Genomic DNA, 24,548 nt, shown 5'->3' on the forward strand with positions numbered 1-24,548 from the left:
ATGATTCCTATGGAAAAATGGGTCCTTTTCATACCCCTACTATCCAAGTGGGCATGGAGTTGGATATAAACCTGTGGCGAGCGTAGCGAGCCACCGAGCCCGAAGCGTGGCGAGCGAAGCGAGCCCCGCGAGGGGACGGTATTCGTTCGCTCGCCACGCTTCGGGCTCGGTGGCTCGCTACGCTCGCCACAGGTTTATATCCAACTCCATGCCCACTTGGATAGTAGGGGTATGAAAAGGACCCATTTTTCCCATTGAATTCCATGTTAAAATGGACTCAGTCCATTTTAACATTGATTCCTATGGAAAAATCGGGTCATCGCATCGCATCGCATCGAATCGCATGGTCGCATGCGATGCGATGCGATCTCCCGATCCGACCCGATTTTGAAATCGGCAGCCCAGATACTACATAAGTACCAAACTACTTTGCATCGATGCATCATATATTTACCAAGTCCATATATGGACACATACCCTTTAAAGCTGTATTCTATGGTGCCTGAGACCATATAGGCCACGTATGTCCAAACTATGACTCCAGCTGTTGTGAAACTACAAGTCCCATCATGCCTTGACAAAAAAATTATATTAGGGAATGCTAAACCTATGGCAAGGCATGATGGGACTTGCAGTTTTACAACAGCTGGAGGACCATAGTTTAGAAATGCCTGATATAGGCAAATATGTCCAGATCAATGCTGTAAAACAGATGTCCACACTCCTATGCAGCACATATTTGGAGCGTTTGGGCCCACTTATATAGCCTTAGTGACTGGAGAATAAAAAAGTCCAGTTTAAGCACCCAAATGGGAAAAACATTTCTGCTTGGCACCCCATGAGGCTGCAAGAAAGAAATCTCAGCACCTGTGGTGACTGCTCTCAAATGGCAAACAATTGTAATCGCTACTGTGCTATCTAGTGGCCGGCTCCTACAAAAATAAACCAACTGCCGACAAGAAGTGAAAATGGAAGTTATCCCCAAAGGTTACAAGAAATATGTTAGCAGGTTATATTATTGTTCTGATGTTTCTTTAATGTGCTGCTGGAGACACTCCAATAACTTCATGGGCATAAACTGCAGTGACACCTGCACTCAGCTAACACAAAACTAAACAATACACTAAATAGGTGGAAACCTTAAACTGCATCTAACATTATACAATATGTAGAATGAACAACGTAAGGGAAATTGGTGAAAATATGGTGACAAATATTAGTAGTATCCTTTTTCATTACATAGTCTTATACTTTTGGACTTAATTGTCATTACTGCCAGTAGGGTAAGCTTGCCGGTAATGTTACAGCTAAAGGCATGGAATCTCTAATAATCAGACGGACCACTGGGATCAGTTTAGGGCAGAGGTTCCCAATTTTTTTTGATTCATGGCACCCTAGAGAATCAGAATTTTTTTCACGGCACCCCTAGGTCCAAAAAAAAATTAATTAGATTGGGTTTATATGCGATTCTTAGCGGCAGTTATGTGGTAAAGGGCAGGATTTGCTTCTGTTTGTACACATTCTATGATTGGCAGCCACCAGCACTGGTTTTGCTCCTAAATAATTAACCATTAATAATTTGAGTTGGTCCTGGACCACCAAGCCGCGGCACCCCTGCAAGTGTCCCGAGGCACCCCAGGGAGCCACGGCACACAGTTTGGGAACCACTGGTTTAAGGTGTCTTCCTTGGCATAACCAATATGGATGTGCAATGATGAAGGACTTGGGCATCTGCTTTAGCCATGTTTTCTTTGTGCTATTTAGACCGTGATATGGTATTCTTTGAGGCTCCATTCTGCAGACACATTCAAAATACTACAAACGGTGTCTTTTAATATAGGATTCGATTGTGGGTTGGTCTTGCATTGTTTTTGGAGGTTTTCATTTCTCCAACAGGCTAACTTTCAGTACATTTCTTAAGCACCTCATTTGGAAATGTTTCATCATTGTTTAGTTGTTTTTAAGGCTTGTCCATGATTCTAAACCAAGGCGTAATAGTTTTCTAACCAAAGCATTGAATATCTTAATTTTTGTGGCAATGGAAATGTACTGTTTGTGCCAGAAGACTTTTTTCAGAGATGCAATAGCAGCTGTGGCACAACGTATAGACTGTGTGATATCACTTGTAGCAGCTGTTGACCATGGATAGTTGAACCCAAGTATTTGAAAAGTATCTATTTGTTCAGTGATGTTCCCGTTTAAGATAAACTGTAATATTGATAGGATTGTTTGGTTTTTGTAGAGAGAACAATGTATTGTGTTGTCCCCCCGCAGTTCCCCCTCCCCAGAACAGCTGAGGAATATTCCATGTGAACAGATGTAGCCTCCCTTTTGCTTTTAACATTTTCAGATTCACACGGAGCCAGATCTACTACTTGATACAAGACCACTGCTTCCCCAAGGAATGACCCTCACAGATAAAATACAAGCCTTAGGTACAGTGATGCTGCTTTCCCACTGCAGACCAGTTTAAAGTACTGGTAATCTTAAATGGTTATTTAAAACGGTATTAGCATTCCCACTGCAGTAGATTACCGTTTTAAATACCATTTAAGTACCATTCCTATTGCAGTGAACCGTGTAAAATGTAGAGTGCCTAACCCCCACCCCAGTGTAAAGAGTGCCTAACCCCCCGTACCTGCCCTGTGCCCCCACCTCCCCTCCCCTTGTACTTACCTGCACGGGGATGCAGGGCAGTGGGGGTCCATGCAGGGTACAGGCAGTCCCAGTGCCTGATGAGAACTAGTAGTTCTCACTTAGCGCACATGTAATGAGTGCACAAGCATAATAATGAGCCGCTCATTACATAAATATATGTAATGAACAGCTCTTTATTATGCACGTGCACTCATTACATATGCACAAAGTGAGAACTACTAGGTCTCATCAGGCACTGGGACTGCCTGGAGGCTAAATAACGTTTAAGAGGCATTCCCACTGCCTCTTAAACGTTATTTTATCGTGTAGGACTCTGCTTTAAAAACGGGTTGAAATACCATTTAGCTTTAAACGGTATTTCAACTCTGGCACTTTCCCACTGCAGCCTTAAAAGGTAAATTGCACTGAAAATCTGCAATTTACCGTTTTTTAGCTGCAGTGGGAAAGGGGCATAAGATGGCTAGTTGGCGAAACAAAAACATTGAAAGAAATATCAAACAGAAAATGAAAATTGAAACAATTGTGCCTTTCCAACAATATTTGTATCTATAAAGAGCCCCTACCATGGCTGGCAGAAGGCAGACATCCCCTCAGCCACTACCGCTATAAAGCATATTGATTAATTGTTCAGGAGGAGACGTATTACATTTTTAAAAAATCCATAGCCACTTCCACCCTTCTGACCAACATAATACTGTAATGATGTATTTATAATACCACCGATTTATAATAATTTAATTCATATAGTGCTCTTTCTCCAAGAGTGCTTAAGGCGCTTCATCTATTGTGTAAACATAAAAAGCGGCAGTTATATAGTCAGCGTAGTGTTCCCGCAGCCAGCATAGTCCGTTTGTGTCTGCGACTGTGTATGTTCGCGCCTAACCGGAGCTTACGCAGTTAGCGTAGTCAGTCAGCGTTGTGTCTCCACTTATTACATTATGTGGGAACCATTGACCATTTTTAACCTGCCTGACATGACCGGTGTGAATGAGTTCCTGGAACACCCCCACTATCCATGTCAGCCCGAAGCGTAGCGAGCCCCGTAAGGGGACTCTGTACGTGTCCTCCTGACCTGTTCATACCCCCTCTATCCACGTTGGTGTGGAGTTCATTTTACAAAGTGTGGTGAGCACAGCGAGCCCCACGAGGAGACGTGTAAACCAACCCCGAAGCGCTGCAAACCCCGCGGATTACTTGACGTGAATTCCGCGTCCCCTCGTCACACTTCGGGCTCGGTTTATGCGTCCCCTCGCCATGCTACGGGCTCGGTGGCATGCTGCACTTGCCACACTTTATAAAATCAGCTCCACGACGACGTGGATAGTGGTGGTATGAACAGGTTGGGAGGACGCGTACCTGTGCGCTCGCCACGCTTCGGGTTGATAGTGGGTGTTTGAAATGGAGGCATTTGCCAGTATGTAACAGAGCACTGGCAAATGCATCCTTTATTATGCATGAGACGCACACCCCCCCCCCTTTGTGCACGAGACGCACGCGCTACTGAACCCCTAACCCCGACTGTCTCCCTGAAGCGGACACGGGCAGGGTTGCCATACCCTGCTGCGCAAATTACTGAGACACACAAGCGTATGAGACGCTCGTGCATCTCAGGCAAATGGAGCGCCACTCCACCGGTGCCCGCATGATCGCCTCTCCGCCAGCACAGGGGACAGAGCTGCAGCTCGCGGGGACAGTACGGTGACACTATTCTGACTACGCAGGGCTGCCGCTGGGACACTATGCTAACCATGCTAGGCTGCCGTTAGGCTACACTGACAGCGTAGCGTAAGGTGCCGCCGTGAAACTACACAAGTACCTTAATATCTTTCTATAATTGTGATTTCTTGCAGTGTTTTATTTCTACCAACTTCAACAGGAAAGTTTCTGTAGATGTTTTGAAGTCAATAAAGTTTTAAATCTACTAAAAACGGATGCTAATCATTTGGGGAACGCTAGCTAAAAATAGGTAGTTCTAGATGATCCAATAAAACTTGATGGATTATTAAAGTGTTATTATGAACATAATCCCAATACAAAAATGTATCTCATTCTGCTTGAGGACCCAATTCAATTCTGTGCACAAAATCATCGGAACCCTGCACATTCAGAACAGATTTTCAGCAATTATGTGGAAATATTCTCACTTATTACAACACTACAGAGTTCTATCTAAAACCAGCTCAATCGTCCTGACTGTCGATATCCCCAGATATATTAGCCCACTAATTAAATCACCCCTTAGAATATGTTAAGATTCATTACATGCCCCTTTCCCACTGCAGGTCTAAAACAGTAAATTGCCGATTTTTCAGCGCAATTTACCGTTTAAGGCTGCAGTGGGAAAGTGCCAGAGTTGAAATATCGGTTAAAGATAACCGGTATTTCAACCCATTTTAAAAGCAGAGTCCTACACGGTTAAATACCGTTTTTGAGGCAGTGGGAATGGGTATTTAGTTTAAAAAAAAAAAAAACGGCGTGGGGTCCCCCCACTGCCGTAACCAGCACCAGGCTGAAGAGCCGGGGCTGGCATTAAAAAAAAAATCAGGAAACCCGACAAATAGGGCTAAGCTGATTTTTTAAAACCAGCCCCAGGCTCAAGGGCCGGTTCCCAAAATACGGGGGACAAAATTAGAAGGGGTCCCCCGTATTTTAAGAACCAGCCAGCAGGGTAATGCCACAGCCGGGGGACACTTATTATATAAGGTCCCGCGGCCAAAGCATTAACCCTACCGACCAGTTAGCCTGGCCAGGGCCCCCCCCCCACCACCAGGACTTACCTGACCAGCTTGAAGCCTGGTGCTGTCCCCGGTGGCCCTGTGCGGTGGCCACCGGGCTGATCATTGTGTAAAAAAATAGATGAAAAACCTATTGTTTTAAACTGTGGAACTATGAGTCCCAGCAAGCCTCCCCCGCAAGATGGAACTTGGAGAACCACAAGTCCCAGCCTGCGGGGCATTAAAGGGCCCGCTGGGTCTTGTAGTTCCACAGTAAAAAAAAAATAGATAAATACACACTGACACATTAGAAAAATAAAAGTTTAATACATACATTACACAAACACACTGATACTTACCTATCTTGATCCTGTAGGTAGGTCCCAGGGTCCGGTCCGGTGGCTTGATTCCGGGGCCTTGGTTCTGGGCTCCAGGGCTGAAGAGTCCGGGGTCCTGGATCCGTAGTAATCAAAAGGGGTACCTGGGGAAGGAAATCCTACTCCGAGAAAGTCGGCTCCTGATTGGCCAGAAATCATTCTGAGTAGAGACGCAGAGGAAGAAGGATCTCTGCGTCTCTAGTGTACAGCGGAGGCGGAGCGGGTACCACTGCAGCCGGTAGCAGCGCGACTTCAACAGAAGATGCCGGGGTGGTCGCCACAGGAGCAGGTGAGTAGGATTTCCTTCCCCAGGTACCCCTTTGGATTACTACGGATTCAGAACCCCGGACTCTTCAGCCCTGGAGCCCCGGAACCAAGGCCCCGGAACCAAGCCACCGGACCGGACCCTGGGATCTACCTACGGGATCAAGATAGGTAAGTATCAGTGTGTTTGTGTAATGTATGTATTAAACTTTTATTTTTCTAATGTGTCAGTGTGTATTTATTTATCTATTTTTTTTACTGTGGAACTACAAGACCCAGCGGGCCCTTTAATGCCCCGCAGGCTGGGACTTGTGGTTCTCCAAGTCCCAGCTTGCGGGGGAGGCTTGCTGGGACTCATAGTTCCACAGTTTAAAACAATAGGTTTTTCATCTATTTTTTACACAATGATCAGCCCAGTGGCCACCGCACAGGGCCACCGGGGACAGCACCAGGCTTCAGCCTGGTCAGGTAAGTCCTGGAGGGGGGGGGGGGGACACTCCTTTATTGGGGGGGGGGGTCCCCACTCCCCCAGGGCCCCTGGCCAGGCTGACTGGTCGGTAGGGATGAATGCTTTGGCCGGGGGGGGGGACTTGTATAAAAAGTCTCGCCCCCGGCTGTGGCATTACCCTGCTGGCTGGTTGTGCCTGGGGCTGGTTCTTAAAATACGGGGGACCCCTACTAATTTTTTCCCCTGTATTTTTGGAACCAGCCCCAGACCTGGAGCCTGGGGCTGGTTGTTAAAAATCGGGGAACCCCTATTTGTCGGGTTCCCTGATTTTTAATTACCGGCCCCGGCTCTTTCAGCCTGGTGCTTTATGGGTTAAATGGGTTTTTAAACGGCAGTGTGAATGTGCCAAAAACGGCTTTTAAACGGTAATTTACAGTTTAAAAGCTGCAGTGGGAAAGGGTCTTTATGGCTCTTGCCGTTTAAAAACCTGTTTAAAAAAAACGGGTAATGACCCGTTTCTGCAGTGGGAAAGCAGCATTATTTGTAGGCAATGACATACAAAGACTTGCTAAATAAGAGTAATGGTACATGGAGATAACCGTAAGTACCGTATGTGATGGTTATTAAAGTGACAGATATTAAAGGAATAAATTATAAATTGTACAAAGAAAATACATGTATCTATAAGCAAGAAAAATAATATTTAAGAAAAAAAAAAAATCTTAGAAGCCAGGAATTTGAAAGAAAGCCACAGAGAAAAAATGAATCACGTAAGTATTTATTTTAAGGAACTGAAGTTATAGTGTTACAATGGACAACATTGCTGATTTTAAGTTTTCAATCAATAAAAAGAAAAAATATATAATTATAGTTAATGGTATAAGATTAACTATTTTTTAATACATTAGATGTAAACATTGAAGACAATGGGCAGTATTCAATGACGCTGATTCGCCCTGTTCTACGGTGAATGTGTGCTATTTTCATGCTCTAAGGCGAATCTTTTTACTGAAAAAGTGATTCGACCTATTCAACGTTCACTATTCGCCTATGGCTTATAGCACATGAATATAAATTTAATTTTTTACATAATTTTACACATAAGCCAGCAGGGGACGGGTAGCCGCTCATTACGTATTCACTTCACACTGCTCCCACTCATTACATATGCACGAGCGGGAGCAGTGCAGCGGCTCCCTAACTGCATCTACTGCTAGCTCTCCAGGGGGGGCAGCTTCTGTGTGTCCCCGGGGGCCCTCCTTCCGCCCACACATTCCGGCGCAGGCAGGGAGACTTCCATCTACCTAACTGCCGCCATCCCCCGGCTCCCATGGTTAAAAAGTTGAATAGGGCGACAGGGAGGGCTGGCAGCGAATGCTCCAGGACTCCGGAACACGGTGACTGTGCAGCTAATCCTTAACAGGATTCGCTGCACACTGCGATTATTGTCATTGAATACTGTTTCTGTGGCAGTAGTTTAAGATGATTGCGTCTCAAGCTAGGCAAATTTTAGTCTAGAACATAAATGTGGCTAGTGCAAAAAAAAAAAATCAGCTGACATTGTCAAACTTTGTGATGATTTGCCACCTAAACACCTCTTTTCCACCTAAATTGGACATATACCTAATAGTCGTGGTTGACATGAGCCTCTCAACATCTGCAAGGGTACAGTGCTACAAATCTTACCCAGTTCACATTTTTAGGTGGCACAAAGTGACTTGCACTGCACCCCAAAAGGGCACAAAATGTAAATCTTAAAAGAAAAGCTTTTGGAACCCCTACTCCATAGGTTATAAAAATCAGTCTTTAGGACCCCACACCGTTCATGTTTTCCAAGTCTCCCGGCAGGTGCATTCATTATAGACTATCACATTTTAAAAGATCCACAGGTGGAGCGAATTATCTCACTTGTAATTCTGGCCCTTATTCTGATCGGTGCGGCCGGATCCGATTATGCGGCCAGGACCGTGCGTGCGAAACCCCGCCTTCCATACGGATCGCCAACTCCATCCGTACGCGGTAAGAAGCTGGCCGAACGGACCGCACGTGTATTTTTCACGGAATACGCCTCCTCCATCTCAGGGAACCTCCCCCATCATTCGATGGTCGCAGACCATTGAATGCAGGACCGAGTGCTCCACCAGCTCCCGCAACCTCAGACCACACGGACATTTTTCCGTGCAAAAGCAGGGATCTGGGCGGGCAGCTGACATCCGGCGATGTCATATGTCCGCCCCCTACACGTGCGTCACGGCCGCATTACCATACGTACGCCCAGCGTTTGCATGGGAACGCCCATGAAACGCGGGGCGTATGCATATGGTAATGAGCCCAAATAGCCCTTCACGCCCCTTTTCACCCCCTGTTCGGAGTGTTCACATTTCATGCAGGATTTGGCCGTACGCCCCGCTCGCACATGTGCAGAGACGCCTCTGCACATGCGCAGACACAAAACATCGGCGGCACGAACGCACGCGGATATTACCGCACCGATCAGAATAAGGGCCTCTGTGAGGAGACCTGCAAAACATGCACTGTGTGGGGTCCTGAGGACCAACATTGTGAACCTGCGCCCTATTCTTTTTGTCTTTTCTTACAATTTTTACCAAGTACACATGTGAGTTTTTACATGGAACAAGGAGACTGACAAAGGAAGAGCATTAGCAGGACAGTTAGAGATAAAGAGGAGTAAGGGGGATAAGGCCATGCACGCACAAAAAAAGCTTATTTTTACCTTCAGATTCGGCTGCAAAAGACATGAAAGAAAAGATATGTTACAACAGAAAGCTAACTGAAGAGAATAATGAACACTTTAGCCCATCCCAGGATGATTATCTCATGCCATGTTAATCAGGCAACAGCTTTACTCTTCAAGGCAGACACTCCGCATTGAAAACTGCTGCTAAAGTGTGCACATCATGGGTGCTGGGGTTAATCGGAATATTACACAACATAACATTAATTTAATAAGCATAAAGGCCCATAGACACTGGGTGATTTTAAGCTGAACGCAGCTCAGTTTTACCATTTGAGCGGCTTTCAGTTCAAAAGCCGCCCAGCGTGTACGTGCCAGCAATGAGCACTGATTCCCACTCCATCGCCTGCCCCTGCTCATCTTATGGTATAACCAGCAGATGAGCAATGGGATGGACAGCTTTCCATATCGTCTTGCTATGGAAAGTGGTCCATCGCCTGTGAAAAAAGAAAAAAAAAATTAGAAATTGCTCAGAGTGATTTTCTGGCCAGTGATTTTCACATAAATGCAAAGCAAGGAAAAAATAAATATACCCCAATTTAATTTTTTTTGTTAGCCAGTGCTATGCTACCTGGAAACATTTCCCAAAAATAAAAAAAGATAAAAAAGGTTTTACAAATAGATGAAAAAAAAGGAACAACTCCTCACAGAGTAACACACAGCTACAGAGAAAGAACAATGCTATGTGCATGCAAGTGAGGCCATATGACCAACAGACGCAGCCTGTCCGCCCTGCCAGAAGCAGTACTGATCTAGGTGGCAGTTCACCTGCATCCTTGGGAAGGAGGCTCCATATATATACTATTATTATATTACAACCCTTTGGGGTCCCACACAAAAAAAAAAAAAAAATCTATATATATATCTATCTATATCTATATCTATATATATCTATATCTATATATATCTATATATATATATATATCTATATATATATATATCTATATATATATATATATATATCTATATATATATATATATATATATATCTATATCTATATCTATATATATATATATATATATATATATCTATCTATATAAGTGCAGTTAGTTTTGTCAATAACTTTCTTAATGTCTGCCTCATTTAACAGGTGTTTTCCCCTTCTGAACAACACCTTCCCAATAAATCATGTTATGTACATATGAAACCTCTGAAATGTGAACCCACTCCAAACACACTAAGTTGTTACAAAATATACATAATTTGCCAGTTATTAGCATTAACTTTTGTGGTTGCTTGTGGAGGGAGAAAACCGTGCAAGTCTGTAGTTTATAGTGCCACACAAAGCAATCAAGTGCTATGAATCAGTACAGACGGTGTAATGGTTATCATTACTGCCTCCAAGGTCTAAAGGTGCCCACACACTAGAAAGATCTGCGATCGTAAGATGTGCGCATAAATTAGCCTTGAAATCTTTTGTCCGTTCTGGACAAAAGATTTCAGGCAAGCGCACATCTTTACCAAAGATTTTACTTAAGATCCCGTGTGCGTTCCTATGGATCTGTTGTTAAATCTTCTGATCTTTCATGCAGCATGTAAGATCAGAAGATTCAGCTAAAGATCCACGGGAGCGTGCATCGGACCGATATCGGACGATTATCGTAAACATCGGATGATATATTGGCCGATTTATTGGAAATCGTCCAATCGGCCCAAAAATCGTTCTAGTGTGTGGGCACCTTAAGTTCAAAAGAAGTGATTTAACAAAAGGATAATCTATAACATCTTAATATATACTAGTGTAAACTACTTTAAGCTTTAATGTCTGTGTTGAAGCTTGATAGAATTTAATTTCAGCACACAGTTTAGTGAAAATAACTGAGGTCATAAAAGGTTCCTAGTCTAGGATAGTATTCATAGGTACAGCATGGTTCCTAATTACAGAGTTTACAAATTCTACACAGGACTTGTATCAAAACTGATTAAAGGCAGCATGTGACATTCTGTTATTCCAGCAGATATCTTTAATGCATATGGGAATTGTGTAAAACCTATAGGCCCATACACACTTGGCGACTTTGAGCTGAAAGTCGCTCAAAACAGCAGGTTTGAGCGGCTTTTAACTCACAGCAGCCCAGTGTGTATGGCCCGGCGATGAGTTCTGCAGGCTGCTGCAGGCTCCCGCTACATCGCCGGGAAAGCCGTTCCATCTGCTGGTTATACCAGCAGATGAGCGGCTTTAAGTACGGCTTTGCATAGCGCTCCGCTATGCAACACCGCTCCACTCCGTCGGTGCCGGACAGGGGGAAAGCCGCTCAGTGTGTATTCACTGAGCGGCTTTCCCCACAGCAATGAATGCCATCATCGCTGTCCATACACACTGGGCATAGTCACCCAGTGTGTATGGACCTTTAGACAGCATTTCTAAAGGTTAGAACATCCTGCCAACACTTTTCAATCCCTCTTCTTAAAATGTCAACTTCCTTGTACATATCGATATTGCAATCTATTCTCTCCCTAGCTGTAGCTCTCTTTCACTCTTCTGTATTTCTATTCTCTTTCTACTGTAATATCTGATATTGCATTGAGCAAAATCTGGCCCTATGTGTAAGAGAGTGCCCTTTGTTTGCACATTAGTTTTACAGTTAATTTCAGAATACCTTTATTGACAATTTGGTTCTGGTGTCATCAAGTGCAAAATATGAATACAATAGCTAGATGGGGGATTAGTGTATAGAGTGAAAAGCATTTGGCAAAATAAATTCTAGCTGTAAGACAGACAGGTGCCTTCTATTACACGAATATTGTAAGAAAGGGACTTTGAATGGCTGAATGCAATGAACATTATACACAGTAACATCAAGTGGTAAGGGATGCAGATGGATGACTACATACGCATAGAAGAGGCTCACCTGTCTCCTCTGAGTCATTGGAGATTATATTGTAAAGTGTATCCAAAGCATAGCCAATGATTTCAGAGTCAGCACTGAAATGAAAAGTTCAATTAGGTTGCATACATTTTGCCATATATTCTTTTTTAAAGTTTTTGAACCCTATTAATAAATAATTAAAGATAAAAATAAAAACAACGGGCCCGACCCAGACCCTTATGCTCAGCTGCAAATTCAAATCTGAAGCAATTATCGAACTACTGTGCATGCGCACTGCTCATAGTGCACATGTGCGAGAACTTGCTCCCAGCATCAGCTTTTCATTGCCAGTCATAAGCACGGTGATTGACAGCGTTTGGGGGTGGAACCCAGACGTTTGAAGAAGTGTCAAGGAAAAGCACAGATGGACCCAGCTGTTTTCAGGGAGCACCCTGGACGTCAACTTCGGCCCCAAACAGCCAAAGTCAGCCCTGGATACTAAGGCAATGAACACAAGGGGGCAATTTTTCGATGGTGAGTGATTGCAAATGGATTTGCAGATATTCACAAGACTGCAATGGCATTCACATTTGCAGCTTATAACTTTGGCGGGATTTCACTCTGACAGGGCAGCAGCTAAAGGATCGCAGGGCTCTGTTTTTCAAGAGCCCTGCGATTGGGTCTGAATAAGCTAAGCGATCGAGCCAAATCTGGTGTAATTATGGTCTGGTGTTACTAAATTATCTAATTACACTTAAACTGGACTTGTTATTTGTGCCAAATTGCAGATCTTTACCCACTGGGCAACTATACACAAATATGAAAAAAGAAAATGTGTGGCTTACCGGTCAGTTTGTAAGACATTCACAAGATGGTCCATGGCCTGAGTGCCCACCTCAAGGCGATATTTCTGCTCAGAGCAAAGGAAAACAAATAAGCTTACTCGTGGACAAAAAAAAAGTGTCTTCCCATTAAAGAGGAAACTATAAGTCCTGCACTAAACCAAGTCCATTTAGTGTAATATTTAAATTTCTTTAAAAAACGTATAATTTATTGGAACAATAGTATTTCTTAGCCAGACGGAACTCACTATTTAGGTGCTGCTGTTCTATTTGGGATTGCTCATTATCCCAGACAGAAAGACATAGAACACAAAAAAGATAGAACTGCGCACCCAATAGAGTTAATCAATAACACATTTTAATAAAATATAACTAATAATGGTTTAAGTACAGTACATATGAAAAAGAGAAAAGAAAATTAAAAAAAAAAAAAAAGAAAAAAGGGATAAGAAGGATATATACAACCGGTTTTATGTGGAAATTATATATAAAACTGCTTTGTTATCTTGGCAATATTAATTATGCCAAGCTTGTGGCATCTAATGCTTAGACAAGCAGTGTTAAAAACAGCTCCTACACATTGCCCGGGTTAGTAAGCATGATAGTATGCACTGTCCGTTAGTTGTTAACTCAGTTTGTTTGAGTCCCAATATGTTGTACTTTATAGTCCTTTTTGTAATGTCTGGCCAGACAGTTATGGGCCCCATACATCAGCAATCACAATTTATGGATTTCCAGATACAGGGATTTTTTGGCCAGATAAATGGATTTTACAATCTATCTGACAATGCCCACACATTACAGATTTATTTCAGTGATCGGCAGATTTTTCCATCTAAAGATTGCATCCTTATATCTGGAAATTGCCCAATCGATTGTCATTTCAGCTGTTCATAATGTAAATAGATGAAGAAGACAAATTGGGAATGGCCACACATATAAAAAAGATCCGCAGATAATACCAGATTATTAAGCATGTTTAAAAATCTGATTAAGCAATCGATTGGCGATTTTGATTGGGATTGCCAAAAGGGGGAGCCCACACATCTAAAATTAATTGTGGCAATCATCCCCATATCTGAAAATTGTCACAATTAATTGCTGATGTATGGGGCCCTTTAGAAATGGTACCTTACAGTTGATCATAGACTGCTGTGTCTGTGGTCTCCCAGTTGCTGGCGATGATTAGCCGAGTATGCAACTCTGTCTGGAGTAATCCTCAGGAGAACTAGTCGTGCCAGCTGTGATGGTACAGGACGAGATCTCTTTAACAGGCAGTGCCGATAAGGAGGATCACTTACGCGTTTCCCCACCTGCTCCTGGCTGTCAGCAGCTTCCTCAGAGATTTGTGTGGTCACGCATTAGACGCCACCAGGATGGCATAATTAATATTGCCAAGATAACAATGCAGTTTTATATATAATTTCCACATACAAACGGTTGTATATATCCTTCTTATCCCTTTTTCTTTTTTAAATTTTATTTTCTCTTTTTCATATGCACTGTACTTATACCATTATTAATTATATTTTTATTAAAATGTATTATTGATTAACTCTATATTGGGTGCGCAGTTCTATCCTTTTCTTGTTCTATGTCTTACCATTAAAAGTTATTATTCCTAATTGCTTTAGAACATTGGGGGAGATGTATTAAACCTTAACAATAGATAAAGGAGTCAGTGATAAATAGAGTGATAAATGTTCAGCCAATCAGCTCCTAAAGGCCCCCATACACTATGCGATTTGGGCACGATTTCACCCGATTCGGATGAATCGGGACGTGAAATCGGCCCAAATCGCACTTGCAGACACCCCGTCCGATCCGATACGCGGTCCCGTACGCATCGGATCGGGGTCGGGAGGTCGGACGGGCTGCACATAAGATTTGCTAAATCTTAGGTACAGCCCAGCCCCGGAGCCGTGTGGGGGATGACAGACACCCCGTCCGATCCGATACGCGGTCTCGTGCGCATCGGATCGGGGTCGGGAGGTCGGACGGGCTGCACATAAGATTTGCTAAATCTTATGTACAGCCCAGCCCCGGAGCCGTGTGGGGGATGACAGCGGGCGGGGGATGCCGGCTATAGAGAGCCGAGCAGGGGGAGGCTGCATAGGGAGCCGAGCAGGAGGAGGGTGACGCTGGCTGCCGGGCAGCGGCGGGAGCCGGGAGGAACACACTAACTTGAAGAAAAAAAAAAAAGCTTATACAGATGACTAGCAAGCCATTGATTGGCTGAGAACTCTCTCAGCCAAACAGCGATTGGCTGAGAGAGGTCTCAGCCAATCAATGGCTTGCTAGTCATTCTGTATGGGCTTGCTAGTCATCACTGCCCAGCAGCCAGCGTCATCCTCCCTGCCCAGCGCGCTGCTCCCGCTGTCACCCTCCTCCTACCCGGCTCCCTATGCAGCCTCCCCCTGCTCGGCTCTCTATTAGCCGGCATCCCCCGCCCGCTGATGATCCCCCCGCACGGCTCCCTCCTCCTGCAGCTCCCCGGGGACCGCATATGATAAATCCATGCGATTTATCCTATGCAAACCTTGGCACATCAAGTGCCTAATCGTGTGTCCCCCTCCCGGGGAGCTGCAGGGTGAAATCAGGTCCAACTTGACCTTAGGACAAATCGGACTAATGTATGGGGGCCTTAAGTGCCATGTTACAGACTGGGTTTGAAAATGCCAGATAGTGACAAATGTCCAGACAATCAGCCCCTATAACCCTGACGTTTATCTCTCGTTCGGGCTTAATACATCTTCCCCATTGTGTTTCAGAATAAAATTCACAGTTGCTATGCACAGAGAAAGCATTATTTTTAGATTATGAGGCTGCCTTTTAACATGCTACATCCCATTATACTATGCACGGGCTATGCGGACACCACCTTCTTCCAGGTTAATCAGAGAAAAAGACAGTTTTAGAAATTCCTAAAAATAGTTATTTTATTCTAGACAACATAGGTTAACAGAAACATAAAACCATGTTCACCAATAGAATGGTAAAAGAAGCGTACATGCTGAAGAGAGGTTTATGGACCAAGCAAAGATCCCATTATACTCTACTTACAAGTACCGTCTGGGATTCTAGACCTGCAGGTGAATTATGGTGCTGTGAGCACTACCAGTTTTTTTTTTGTTTTTGTTTTTAACATTGTCCATTGCTTGTTTCTCCAATGACCACCCACTGATTTCAACTCTTAATACTTTTTTAAGCTGGACTGCCTTGGTGGACTGTCTTCCTATTTATCCATAATAGACACTCCTCACTTGTTCACACATAAATTAACTATTTATTCACATAAAAACTATTAAAATTATGGGAAAAATGTAATCTACTCATAAATTCCACATATGAATAGCTTTTTTTTTGTTTAATCTATCTAGCAGCTTCTTGGCACCCTTTTTCAAGTAGTGTGTCCCAGCATGGAACGCACACCGATTCCTATAGTCTTCTGCACCTCAACAAAATTCAGTTGGCGCATGACTATTGCAGACTTCTGATTAGTGGATCTGTGTTCCATTTCTGGAATGCAGACGCCTTCAGATTGTATGGCATATTTCAAGAAGTGGGAGACTTTGGATTCAGTCAGGATTGACGCAACTTCAAAAACTGATGTTTGCATTCCGCCTGTGGAACATAATCAATTTTTCAGTAACGGCTTCCACATCGAAAGATGTCCTTTAACCTCATATAGAAGACAGACTGGAGACAAACCGTGGACAGTATAATGAGATCTGAGAGGATTCAAAGCACCAGCACTTTATTTACAGGTCCAGAATGCTGGGAGGTACCTATAAGTAGTGCATAACTAGAAAAGTTGCAAGTTTAGGACAATGAAAAGTAAAGGCCTCTAAAGACTCAACAGACTGTATTATATTTTTAATATATCAAGGTCTATTTGTTTATTGACAGCTGATTAGAAATAAATAAGTGGTTATTTTGTATCTCACAGTATCCCTACTGGTAGCTCTTGACTACACTATTTATATATACCGTTTTAAAGAGATAGTGACCATTGGTGGTTTATTAGCTGCTCCAGTAGTTTGAAGCTCACTATATTTTATGTTTGTATACATGAGGTGACTCCCTGCCTAACCACTGTTTTAAGCATGCAGTGAGTGTGGTAGATGGGGTACCAAGATAACCTGGTCAGACAGCATGGTAATGACAGAACATGGTGATTAACGTAAAATTACTGAGCCATTTAGGTTCTTCTGGGGGAACAGGGGGAAATATAGTGGCAAGAGGCAGCTCCTCCCGTATTTATATAAGAGAAATTATCAGATAAGTGCACCAAAATACAGCTGAGACCACACATTTATTATAGTAAACATACCTTTGACAAGGATTTAAGAGCTCGTACAGCATCCCTTCGGTCATCAAGCAATGTAGACGAGGCAACTCTGTCACACAGTTTCTGGATCTAGGGAGGGGGACAGGAGCAAAGAAATACTAATTAAAAGATTATTAGAACACAAAGACAAATGTGTCTAACAACTACACAAATGTCTGCATTTGCCATTAAGAAAGCAAGCACTGAGGGATAGATTTATTATGCTTGGAGAAGAGATAAACTGGAGATAAAGCGGAGAAAAGGTAAAAGGAGATAAAGCACCAGCCAATCAACTCCCAACTGTCTTTTTCAAACACAGCTGATTGGCTGGTGCTTTATCTCCTTTTACCTTTTCTCCACTTTATCTCCAGTTTATCTCTTCTCCAAGCTTAATAAATCTGCCCCTCAGAAACAGAACGATTTCTCAAAATGCATTGCATATATAGTATATTTATAAGAGATTTACAGTAGCTGGTCTGTACAAACATCTTTCATCATATGTGCAGCTTTCTAGATACCACGGGGAATACCACAAGGGATCACATTTTGGTGCAGATACAGAGTTGAGCATATGCCCTTTGCTGAGTGTACCATGCTTATTTTTGCACTATGTACACTCAGGAATAAAGCTTACACCAGTATTGGCAATGCAGTCGTATCAATTGCAGCTGCATCTCCATGAAGGGATTTTATTCAGAGACAATCTTTAGATAGGGCATAAAAATGGATTTACAGGCTACGCAGAGTTGCAGTTACATACAGAAGGATCTGTGTTCAGATATGGGGCCAGATGCACTAAAGCCCTGTACACACGGGGTGATATATAGCCGACCGTTATATATCGCTCATGCTGAGCGATATATCACTCGGTGTCCCGTTTGCATCAGTGACCAGAGATGGTTGCTGATGAAAAAGAAACTGCCAGGGGAACCCGGAAGTGGAAATCAGCTGGTTGCAGGAGCAAGCTCCTGCAACGAGCGATCACTACGGGTCAGAAATTGGGAGCTCGCTCCTGGCTATTTATCGCCGGTGCACACTCCCATCGCTGGCAATATGGTCGCTCAGCGACCATATTGGCAGCGATATTTGAAATAATCGCCCCCATGTGTACGCACCATTAGCTTCAAAAGTGATAAAATGGAGAGTGATAAACAGCCAGCCAATCAGCTCTTACCTGCCATGTCACAGACTGTGGGGTAGATGAATGAAGCAGTGAGCCAGAGGAGAAGAGGCCCATGGTATGGCAACCAATCAGCACTGAAGTAACATCTTTAATTTGCATAATATAAAATTATTCAGAGCAGCTGATTGGTTGCCATAGCCCACTTCTCTCCTCCCTGATCACTGCCTCATACATCTACCCCTGTGTTTGAAAAAGGTCAGGCAGTAGCTGATTGGTTGTTTATCACTCTCTAGTTTATCACTTTTGAAGCATAGTGCATCTGGCCCGTAATCTTTTACACTAAAGTAAGGTAGGTGCAAATGCCCACTTACAGTTATGACAGGCTTTAAGCCAACAGTATGTGCAACTGTTAATCAAAAATACCCATTCAGTTCTGTGCAGTCCTTTAACAGCAGCTTAAAGACCACCTAGATTTTCAGTAAATCTAAAGTAGCCACTATTTCAACTCACATCCGGAGTACAGGAAAGGAGTCTCAAAGAAGGAAGAATTATCTCTAATGATCATAGCACGAATCTGTGTTATGTAACAAAATATATAGTTCATTTTAAATGAATAAGGGTGATTGACAAAGAAAAGATTTATTAGGTAATTTATCTCAATTTTGATAAAGGAAGGGTGGATGAAGGTGTAAATGTATATGCTGTATAGAGTGTCCAGAACACAAAAGGAATAGAACAAATAAAGTCACAATAAGAAAAGTCCTTTTTTTGTACAATTTCCAAAATTCACTAAACAGAACCCCATCTGCATGTCACTGGATTGGTGACCCTTACCTTATGTATTCGAACTAAAAGGACATTTTTATAAAAGAGGAAAAAAAAATTAAAACGGCTCAAACACATACTGTATATGTGAACTATATGCAAAAAGATCAGAAGTATATAAAATAAAATGGATGTTATAGTGATTCTTCTAGGAACAGGGCAGGGCACTGGGGTACGGAGGCAGCATGAGGGGGCAGGTTGGGCCCGCCTTTACTTCGGCGCTGGGCTTCCTCCGAGCACACCGATGGGGATAGACTGGCAGGCTGTTCTAACAGGGTGCTGCTAGAGGGGCAGTGAGAATTTTGCACTTTAAAATTAGGGCAGGGTGCGGTGCACTGCTAAAATAGCTTAGCATGAACACTAATGATGTAGTAGGAAGTAGAAAGGTAAGTGTCAAGTGCCAGTAAGGTCCAATTAGAATTACAGGTATAGTATGCCAGGCATTTTGGAGACATTAGGATGCTGCCATCATTATTATTATGCTCAGATGTTAGCCAGGCCTCTAATTTCCGCTTCAAATACTGGGCGCCAGCAGCTGGGAGTCACGGAGGTTAGTTAAGAAAAAAATAAATTGTGACTTGTACTGATCACAGCATTATATCTTTTACATTGCAATAAAGAAAAGAAAAAGGATTAAAGAAAAATGGATCTTGATTCCAAAAAAGGTCAATATAAGGGGGTGATTCTGGTTGGCTTGCTAAGTGGCACAAAATTGCTGCCCAGCAGCCACGCGTACATTCCCGGTGCACTGCGAATAGATATTTTGCTTAAACATCCATTCACAAGGGAGTATACGGGGGAGAAATCATACGATGGTCGGTGACCATCAAATGATTGTGCCATTCATTTGCAAATATGTCAGCCTAGGCTGACATATTTGGGAGTGTCCGGTCCAAGCCAAGCCAGCGGCTGACATCCTGTACCGTCACACGCTCTGTGTTTGCATGGGGATATGCCCAGTGTTTTCCTGGGGGTACCCACACCCAGGAAACCCTGGCAATCCGAATGCAAACACCCCTAGCCCACCTCCATTCCACCCCCTACGCGAATGCCTCTGCAACTGTGCGTCACCGAAAGCATTCGCGCAGCCCTACATATGCAAATATGTGCAGAGCCCAAACTTCAGTCCCCAGTGCAAATACACAGAGGGACCGATAAGATTAGAATCACGCCCTAAGTGTCATATCATCACTGGGCAGGCTGCTGACAGTATTAGAATCTAGAGCAAAAATAAATATAAATAAATAAATTATATATATAAATAATACAGACAACAGTTAGCCTGGGCATAGAGCCTATGCGGTGACTGCTGTCAGTGTGCTAGCACTGTGGGAGGCTGTGTGTATATGAGGGTGTCTGTGATGTGCAGGTAGTGGCGGCTGCTGTCACTCACAGTATCGGCTCCAGATGGCTGCACCCCGGAGCTCGGCTGACCACCCATCACACCCCTAAGGAAATTCATGGTGGTGGTGGAGGCGGCGGCGATTACTGCTGTCTGGGAACAGATGTCGAAGCGGCCCCGGTGCTGGGGACAGTGCAGGGTGAGGGGGAAGGTGGGAGGAGGAGGAGGAGGACACGCACTGATTGTACACACGGCAGAGGTGTGATGACGTGGGCACAGAGGAATGGAAACCCGGAAGCGGCGCGGTGGGATGGCGCATGCGCACACGGATTGACGGCGGGGCAGGCATCACGTGACTTGGCCGCGGCGCGAGGTTTCTACAGGGTTATTCCTGGATCACCTGATCCACTGTTGGCGGAACTGTCCCGCAGTCAGAGCTCTGCCAGTACCAGCTGGTGGTATGGTCATGTGCTTGCTGGGCTGCTTGTTTTGTTAATTGACTAGTTAAACCCTAGTTTATTGGAAATTCCTAGGTTTTAATTGTCTCTGGGAGTGCTCTTGAAAATGTTATTACTGTACTAACTGCATACATATTTTGTACTAAGCCAGGGGTTCCCAATCTTTTTTGAATCACGGCACCCTAGAGTACAAGAGTTTTTTCACGACACCCAAAGGCCAAAAAAATGTAGGATGTGTTTATATGTGATCTTTAGGTTCAGTTATATTGTAAAGAGTTCTGGTTGTACACATATTTTATGATTGTCAGTCGCCAGAACTAGTTTTGTCCATAAATAATTGACCATAAAGAATTTTAGTTGGTCTTATACCACCAACCCGAGGCACCCCTGAAAGTGTCCCGGGGCACCCCAGTGAGCCATGGCACATAATTTGGGAACCGCTGTACTAAGCACATTTTTAATAGTGTAGAACAGGGGTTCTCAAACTGTATGTCCTGACCCCAAAGCATGCTTGCCTACCCTCCTGGAATTGCCGGGAGGCTCCCGAAAGTCAGCCCCCATGCAGTGGTGCCCTGCCCGTTCTGGTTCCTAGAAGGAACACTAATGCTGCAATGTATGTGCTGTCTGCTAACATCAGCCCCCCTTGCTGCTGACAGTCTCCTCTCCGGGCTTCTCCCAGAGAGTAGAGTTTTAAAGTAAGCAACCCTGTCTAAGACAGGGGTGACCAACAACTTGTGGCTCTTGAGCTGCATTTGGCTCTTTTCTTAATGAGATGTGGCTCCTGCTGTTTGCCTCCTCTGACGTGCCCTATGCACTTAACGTAATGGTCATGACATGTTGCGGGAGGATGATGCTGTACCCAGTGTTAGGAAGAGGGAACAGAGACCACAAGGGGGTGAAAGGCTGGGTGCAACGGCTGGACAGCAGAGCAGGTGTGGTGGCCAGACGACTGACCGGGTGCGGCTACTGGACATCAGAGCTGGTCTGCGGCTGCATAGCAGAGTGGGTGTGGGGGCTATCTACTTACCTTTGTAAGTACTTTTTTCAACACTGAAATAAATTAAATCAAAACATCGATCTATTCTAACAGACACACATGAGAGTATTACTGCGAGTAGCTTTGCATACGAGCCAGAATAAAAAAAAAAAAAATGAAAACAAGGGCTGTCAAATGTCCCATTAATAAAAAAAAAGTGAAAAGGTAATAACGTTTTTTATATTGAGAACATTATGTAATATGTGCATTTTCAATGTGCTTGACTGAGGTCATGCTCCTACAAATGTCATTCCAAGCGTAAGAACATAAAAATGTGGCATGGCCTTGTGCCAGCTTGGCTACAACCCATTGTGAAATGGCGTGGCCTTGTGGAAGTTAGGCCACGCCCATTTTCTGCATGGTATTGACTCTTTGTTTTACCATAACATATTTTTGGGCTCATTGCCTCTGATTGGTTGGCTGCCCCTGAGCTAAGAGATGTATGTTGGTGTAGTTTGTCAAATAGACTTATATGTAACTAAAAGTATTTTATATTGAATACCATAGAATACATTCAACCAGTGGAGCGAATAACACAGAGGATCAGCAGATGATTAACCCCAGGAATGCATTGCTGGGGTCGGCGCATGTGCGGTTAGCGCTGATCTCGGCTAACCCCTGCTGAACACACTGCCCCCACTGAAGTGCGGTCTGTAACTCATAGGCTACAATGGGCTACCACTATCTCAAAATGGCGGTAGTCCCAGGACCTGATGCGATGCTTCCCAATATGAATACATCGGGCAGCATCGCATCCACCATAGTCATCTATGAGGGATGGGCTGCCGGCAGGGAAGCAGACATTCCATCTGCTGTCCCTCCTAAAAACATTCAGGAGATACTAAATTAGCTGCAAATAATATGTGATAAATGTGACTCCATAGAGAGGAATATTAACTGCGCAGCTGCACTCAAAATGGATTGTAGTAGTGAGAGTCTGTATTGTGGAAGACCAGTAAGGAGACTGAGGCAAAAATAAATGTGGGAGATATTGAGCGGGATTCTCTAATAACCCCGGCCGCACATCGCCAGCATTCGCATTGTTAATAATCGCACCTTGACTTACCATCTGAATAATATTATTATATTCTGGACTTCAGTGTTCCTTCACTGCACCAGCTACACCAGTTAATCTGCAAACCACCATATAAGTGGCTGCCCCAGTTAGTGAGTATACGGGAAACTTGGTCACACATGGGAATCCTTCTTTTACCTTGTCCACAACCCGCAGGGACACCACTAAGGTTGCCCCATAATTCTGTGGATCTCTTCTTGCCCCAATCCACAGGGACACCACTAAGGATGCCCCCGGATTCCGTGGACCTTGTCTTGGTCTGAACTGTGGCCCTGGACAGGCCCATCATCAAATGCGTCAGAATCTTCTTTTTCTTCAGCTGATATCACCATCACCTAAATCATAAGAAATTTCTCACCATTGCATAGTCTCCAGGCTGGACTTTCTAACAAGGTCCCTCTAGAAGACTTCCGCCCGCTGATTATCGGGTAGCAGGAGAAGGCAGCTCCGCTACTCCGGCGACCAAAGCACCCGGCTCCTAGTCTCCCGTACGGTGAGCCCGCCGCTACCGCCAACCCCCACTACTTCCCGCTGCATGAAGCGCTATTACAGCGCGATGCCCAGCACAGCACAGCAAAAGAAGGAGAGGGAGCGTCTTATACAGACCTCCAAGATGGCGCCGGACGCCGTCCCCCGCCGCTCAGCACCACGCTCCCCAGAGTCAGGCTCCAGAGGCTCAGACTCTCCACTTCTCTCCTCCCAGGCATCAAAGGGGTTTGCCCCAAACAGTGAGTACCCTTCGCTGCAGCAGTCTCTACCCTCCCCCACATCCCCAGTCACCTATGGGGACATGATAAATGCCATTAGAACAGCCATGGGCCCACTATTGAAAGAACAAACTGCCAACATTAATAGGCAGATTGCCAACCTCCAACAGAGGGTTCTAGCAACAGAACAAACTGTGGGGGCCACTTTTGCAGAAGTGGCTGACCTTAAAGTAGCCCATACACATCTCGATGCGGGCGTGCGTTGTGGGCTGCAATCATAGGTGAATCTAGGGGGTGGTCCGGGGGTGCACAGGACCACCCATTAGCCTATTTTGTAGCTGAGGGATGGGGCTTTCCAACGAGCCCAGACCCTTGTCTCTAGCCCCTTGGGAACCGGAGATACTGCCAGGCAAAGCTGGAACGTTTCCCCCTTCGGCATCACTGAAGCTCGAGGTTGATCTCAGTCGAACCCAAATTGCTGGGCCTTTAATCTGATACCAGGCTGGATCCATATGGGTTAATTGGTTCCAGGGATATTGAGGTTAAACCATTTTTTTAATTTCTTAAATGTAATTTCATGACTTTTTATGTTCTTTGAGATTTCTCTGGAACCAAACAGCCCAGTTTCACGGGACCAAAATCATTCGAAGCCAACTCAAAAGTTCTTCAATATGATACTGGTCTCATGTAAATGGGTCAGTTGGTTCCGAAGATATAGCTGGTTGGTTAAAGGGGGGTAGGGAGAGGGGAGTGGTTGTCTCTCCACTTCACACCAGAAAATGC

General features: G+C 44.2%; 1 protein-coding gene across 4 annotated transcripts in view; it reads right to left on the reverse strand.

Moving 5' to 3' along the window:
• USO1 (USO1 vesicle transport factor) overlaps positions 1–20,795 on the reverse strand; it is a 63,279-nt gene extending 42,484 nt beyond the window's left edge. The window contains exons 1-5 of one of the 4 annotated variants that reach the window (XM_083179146.1): positions 20,541–20,795; positions 17,203–17,289; positions 12,873–12,937; positions 12,070–12,143; positions 9,196–9,207 (exon numbers count right to left, since the gene is read on the reverse strand). In XM_083179146.1, coding sequence (XP_083035272.1) covers positions 9,196–9,207; positions 12,070–12,143; positions 12,873–12,937; positions 17,203–17,289; positions 20,541–20,609 — 307 coding nt within the window. In that variant the 5' untranslated portion in view covers positions 20,610–20,795. The remainder of the gene's footprint in view (positions 1–9,195; positions 9,208–12,069; positions 12,144–12,872; positions 12,938–17,202; positions 17,290–20,540) is intronic. The other 3 variants (XM_083179148.1, XM_083179147.1, XM_083179149.1) reach the window with 3 other exon arrangements.
• Positions 20,796–24,548: the final 3,753 nt, after the last annotated feature.

Source organism: Crinia signifera, chromosome 1 (assembly GCF_055691185.1).
Source record: "Crinia signifera chromosome 1, ASM5569118v1, whole genome shotgun sequence".
Taxonomy (NCBI): Eukaryota; Metazoa; Chordata; class Amphibia; order Anura; family Myobatrachidae; genus Crinia; species Crinia signifera.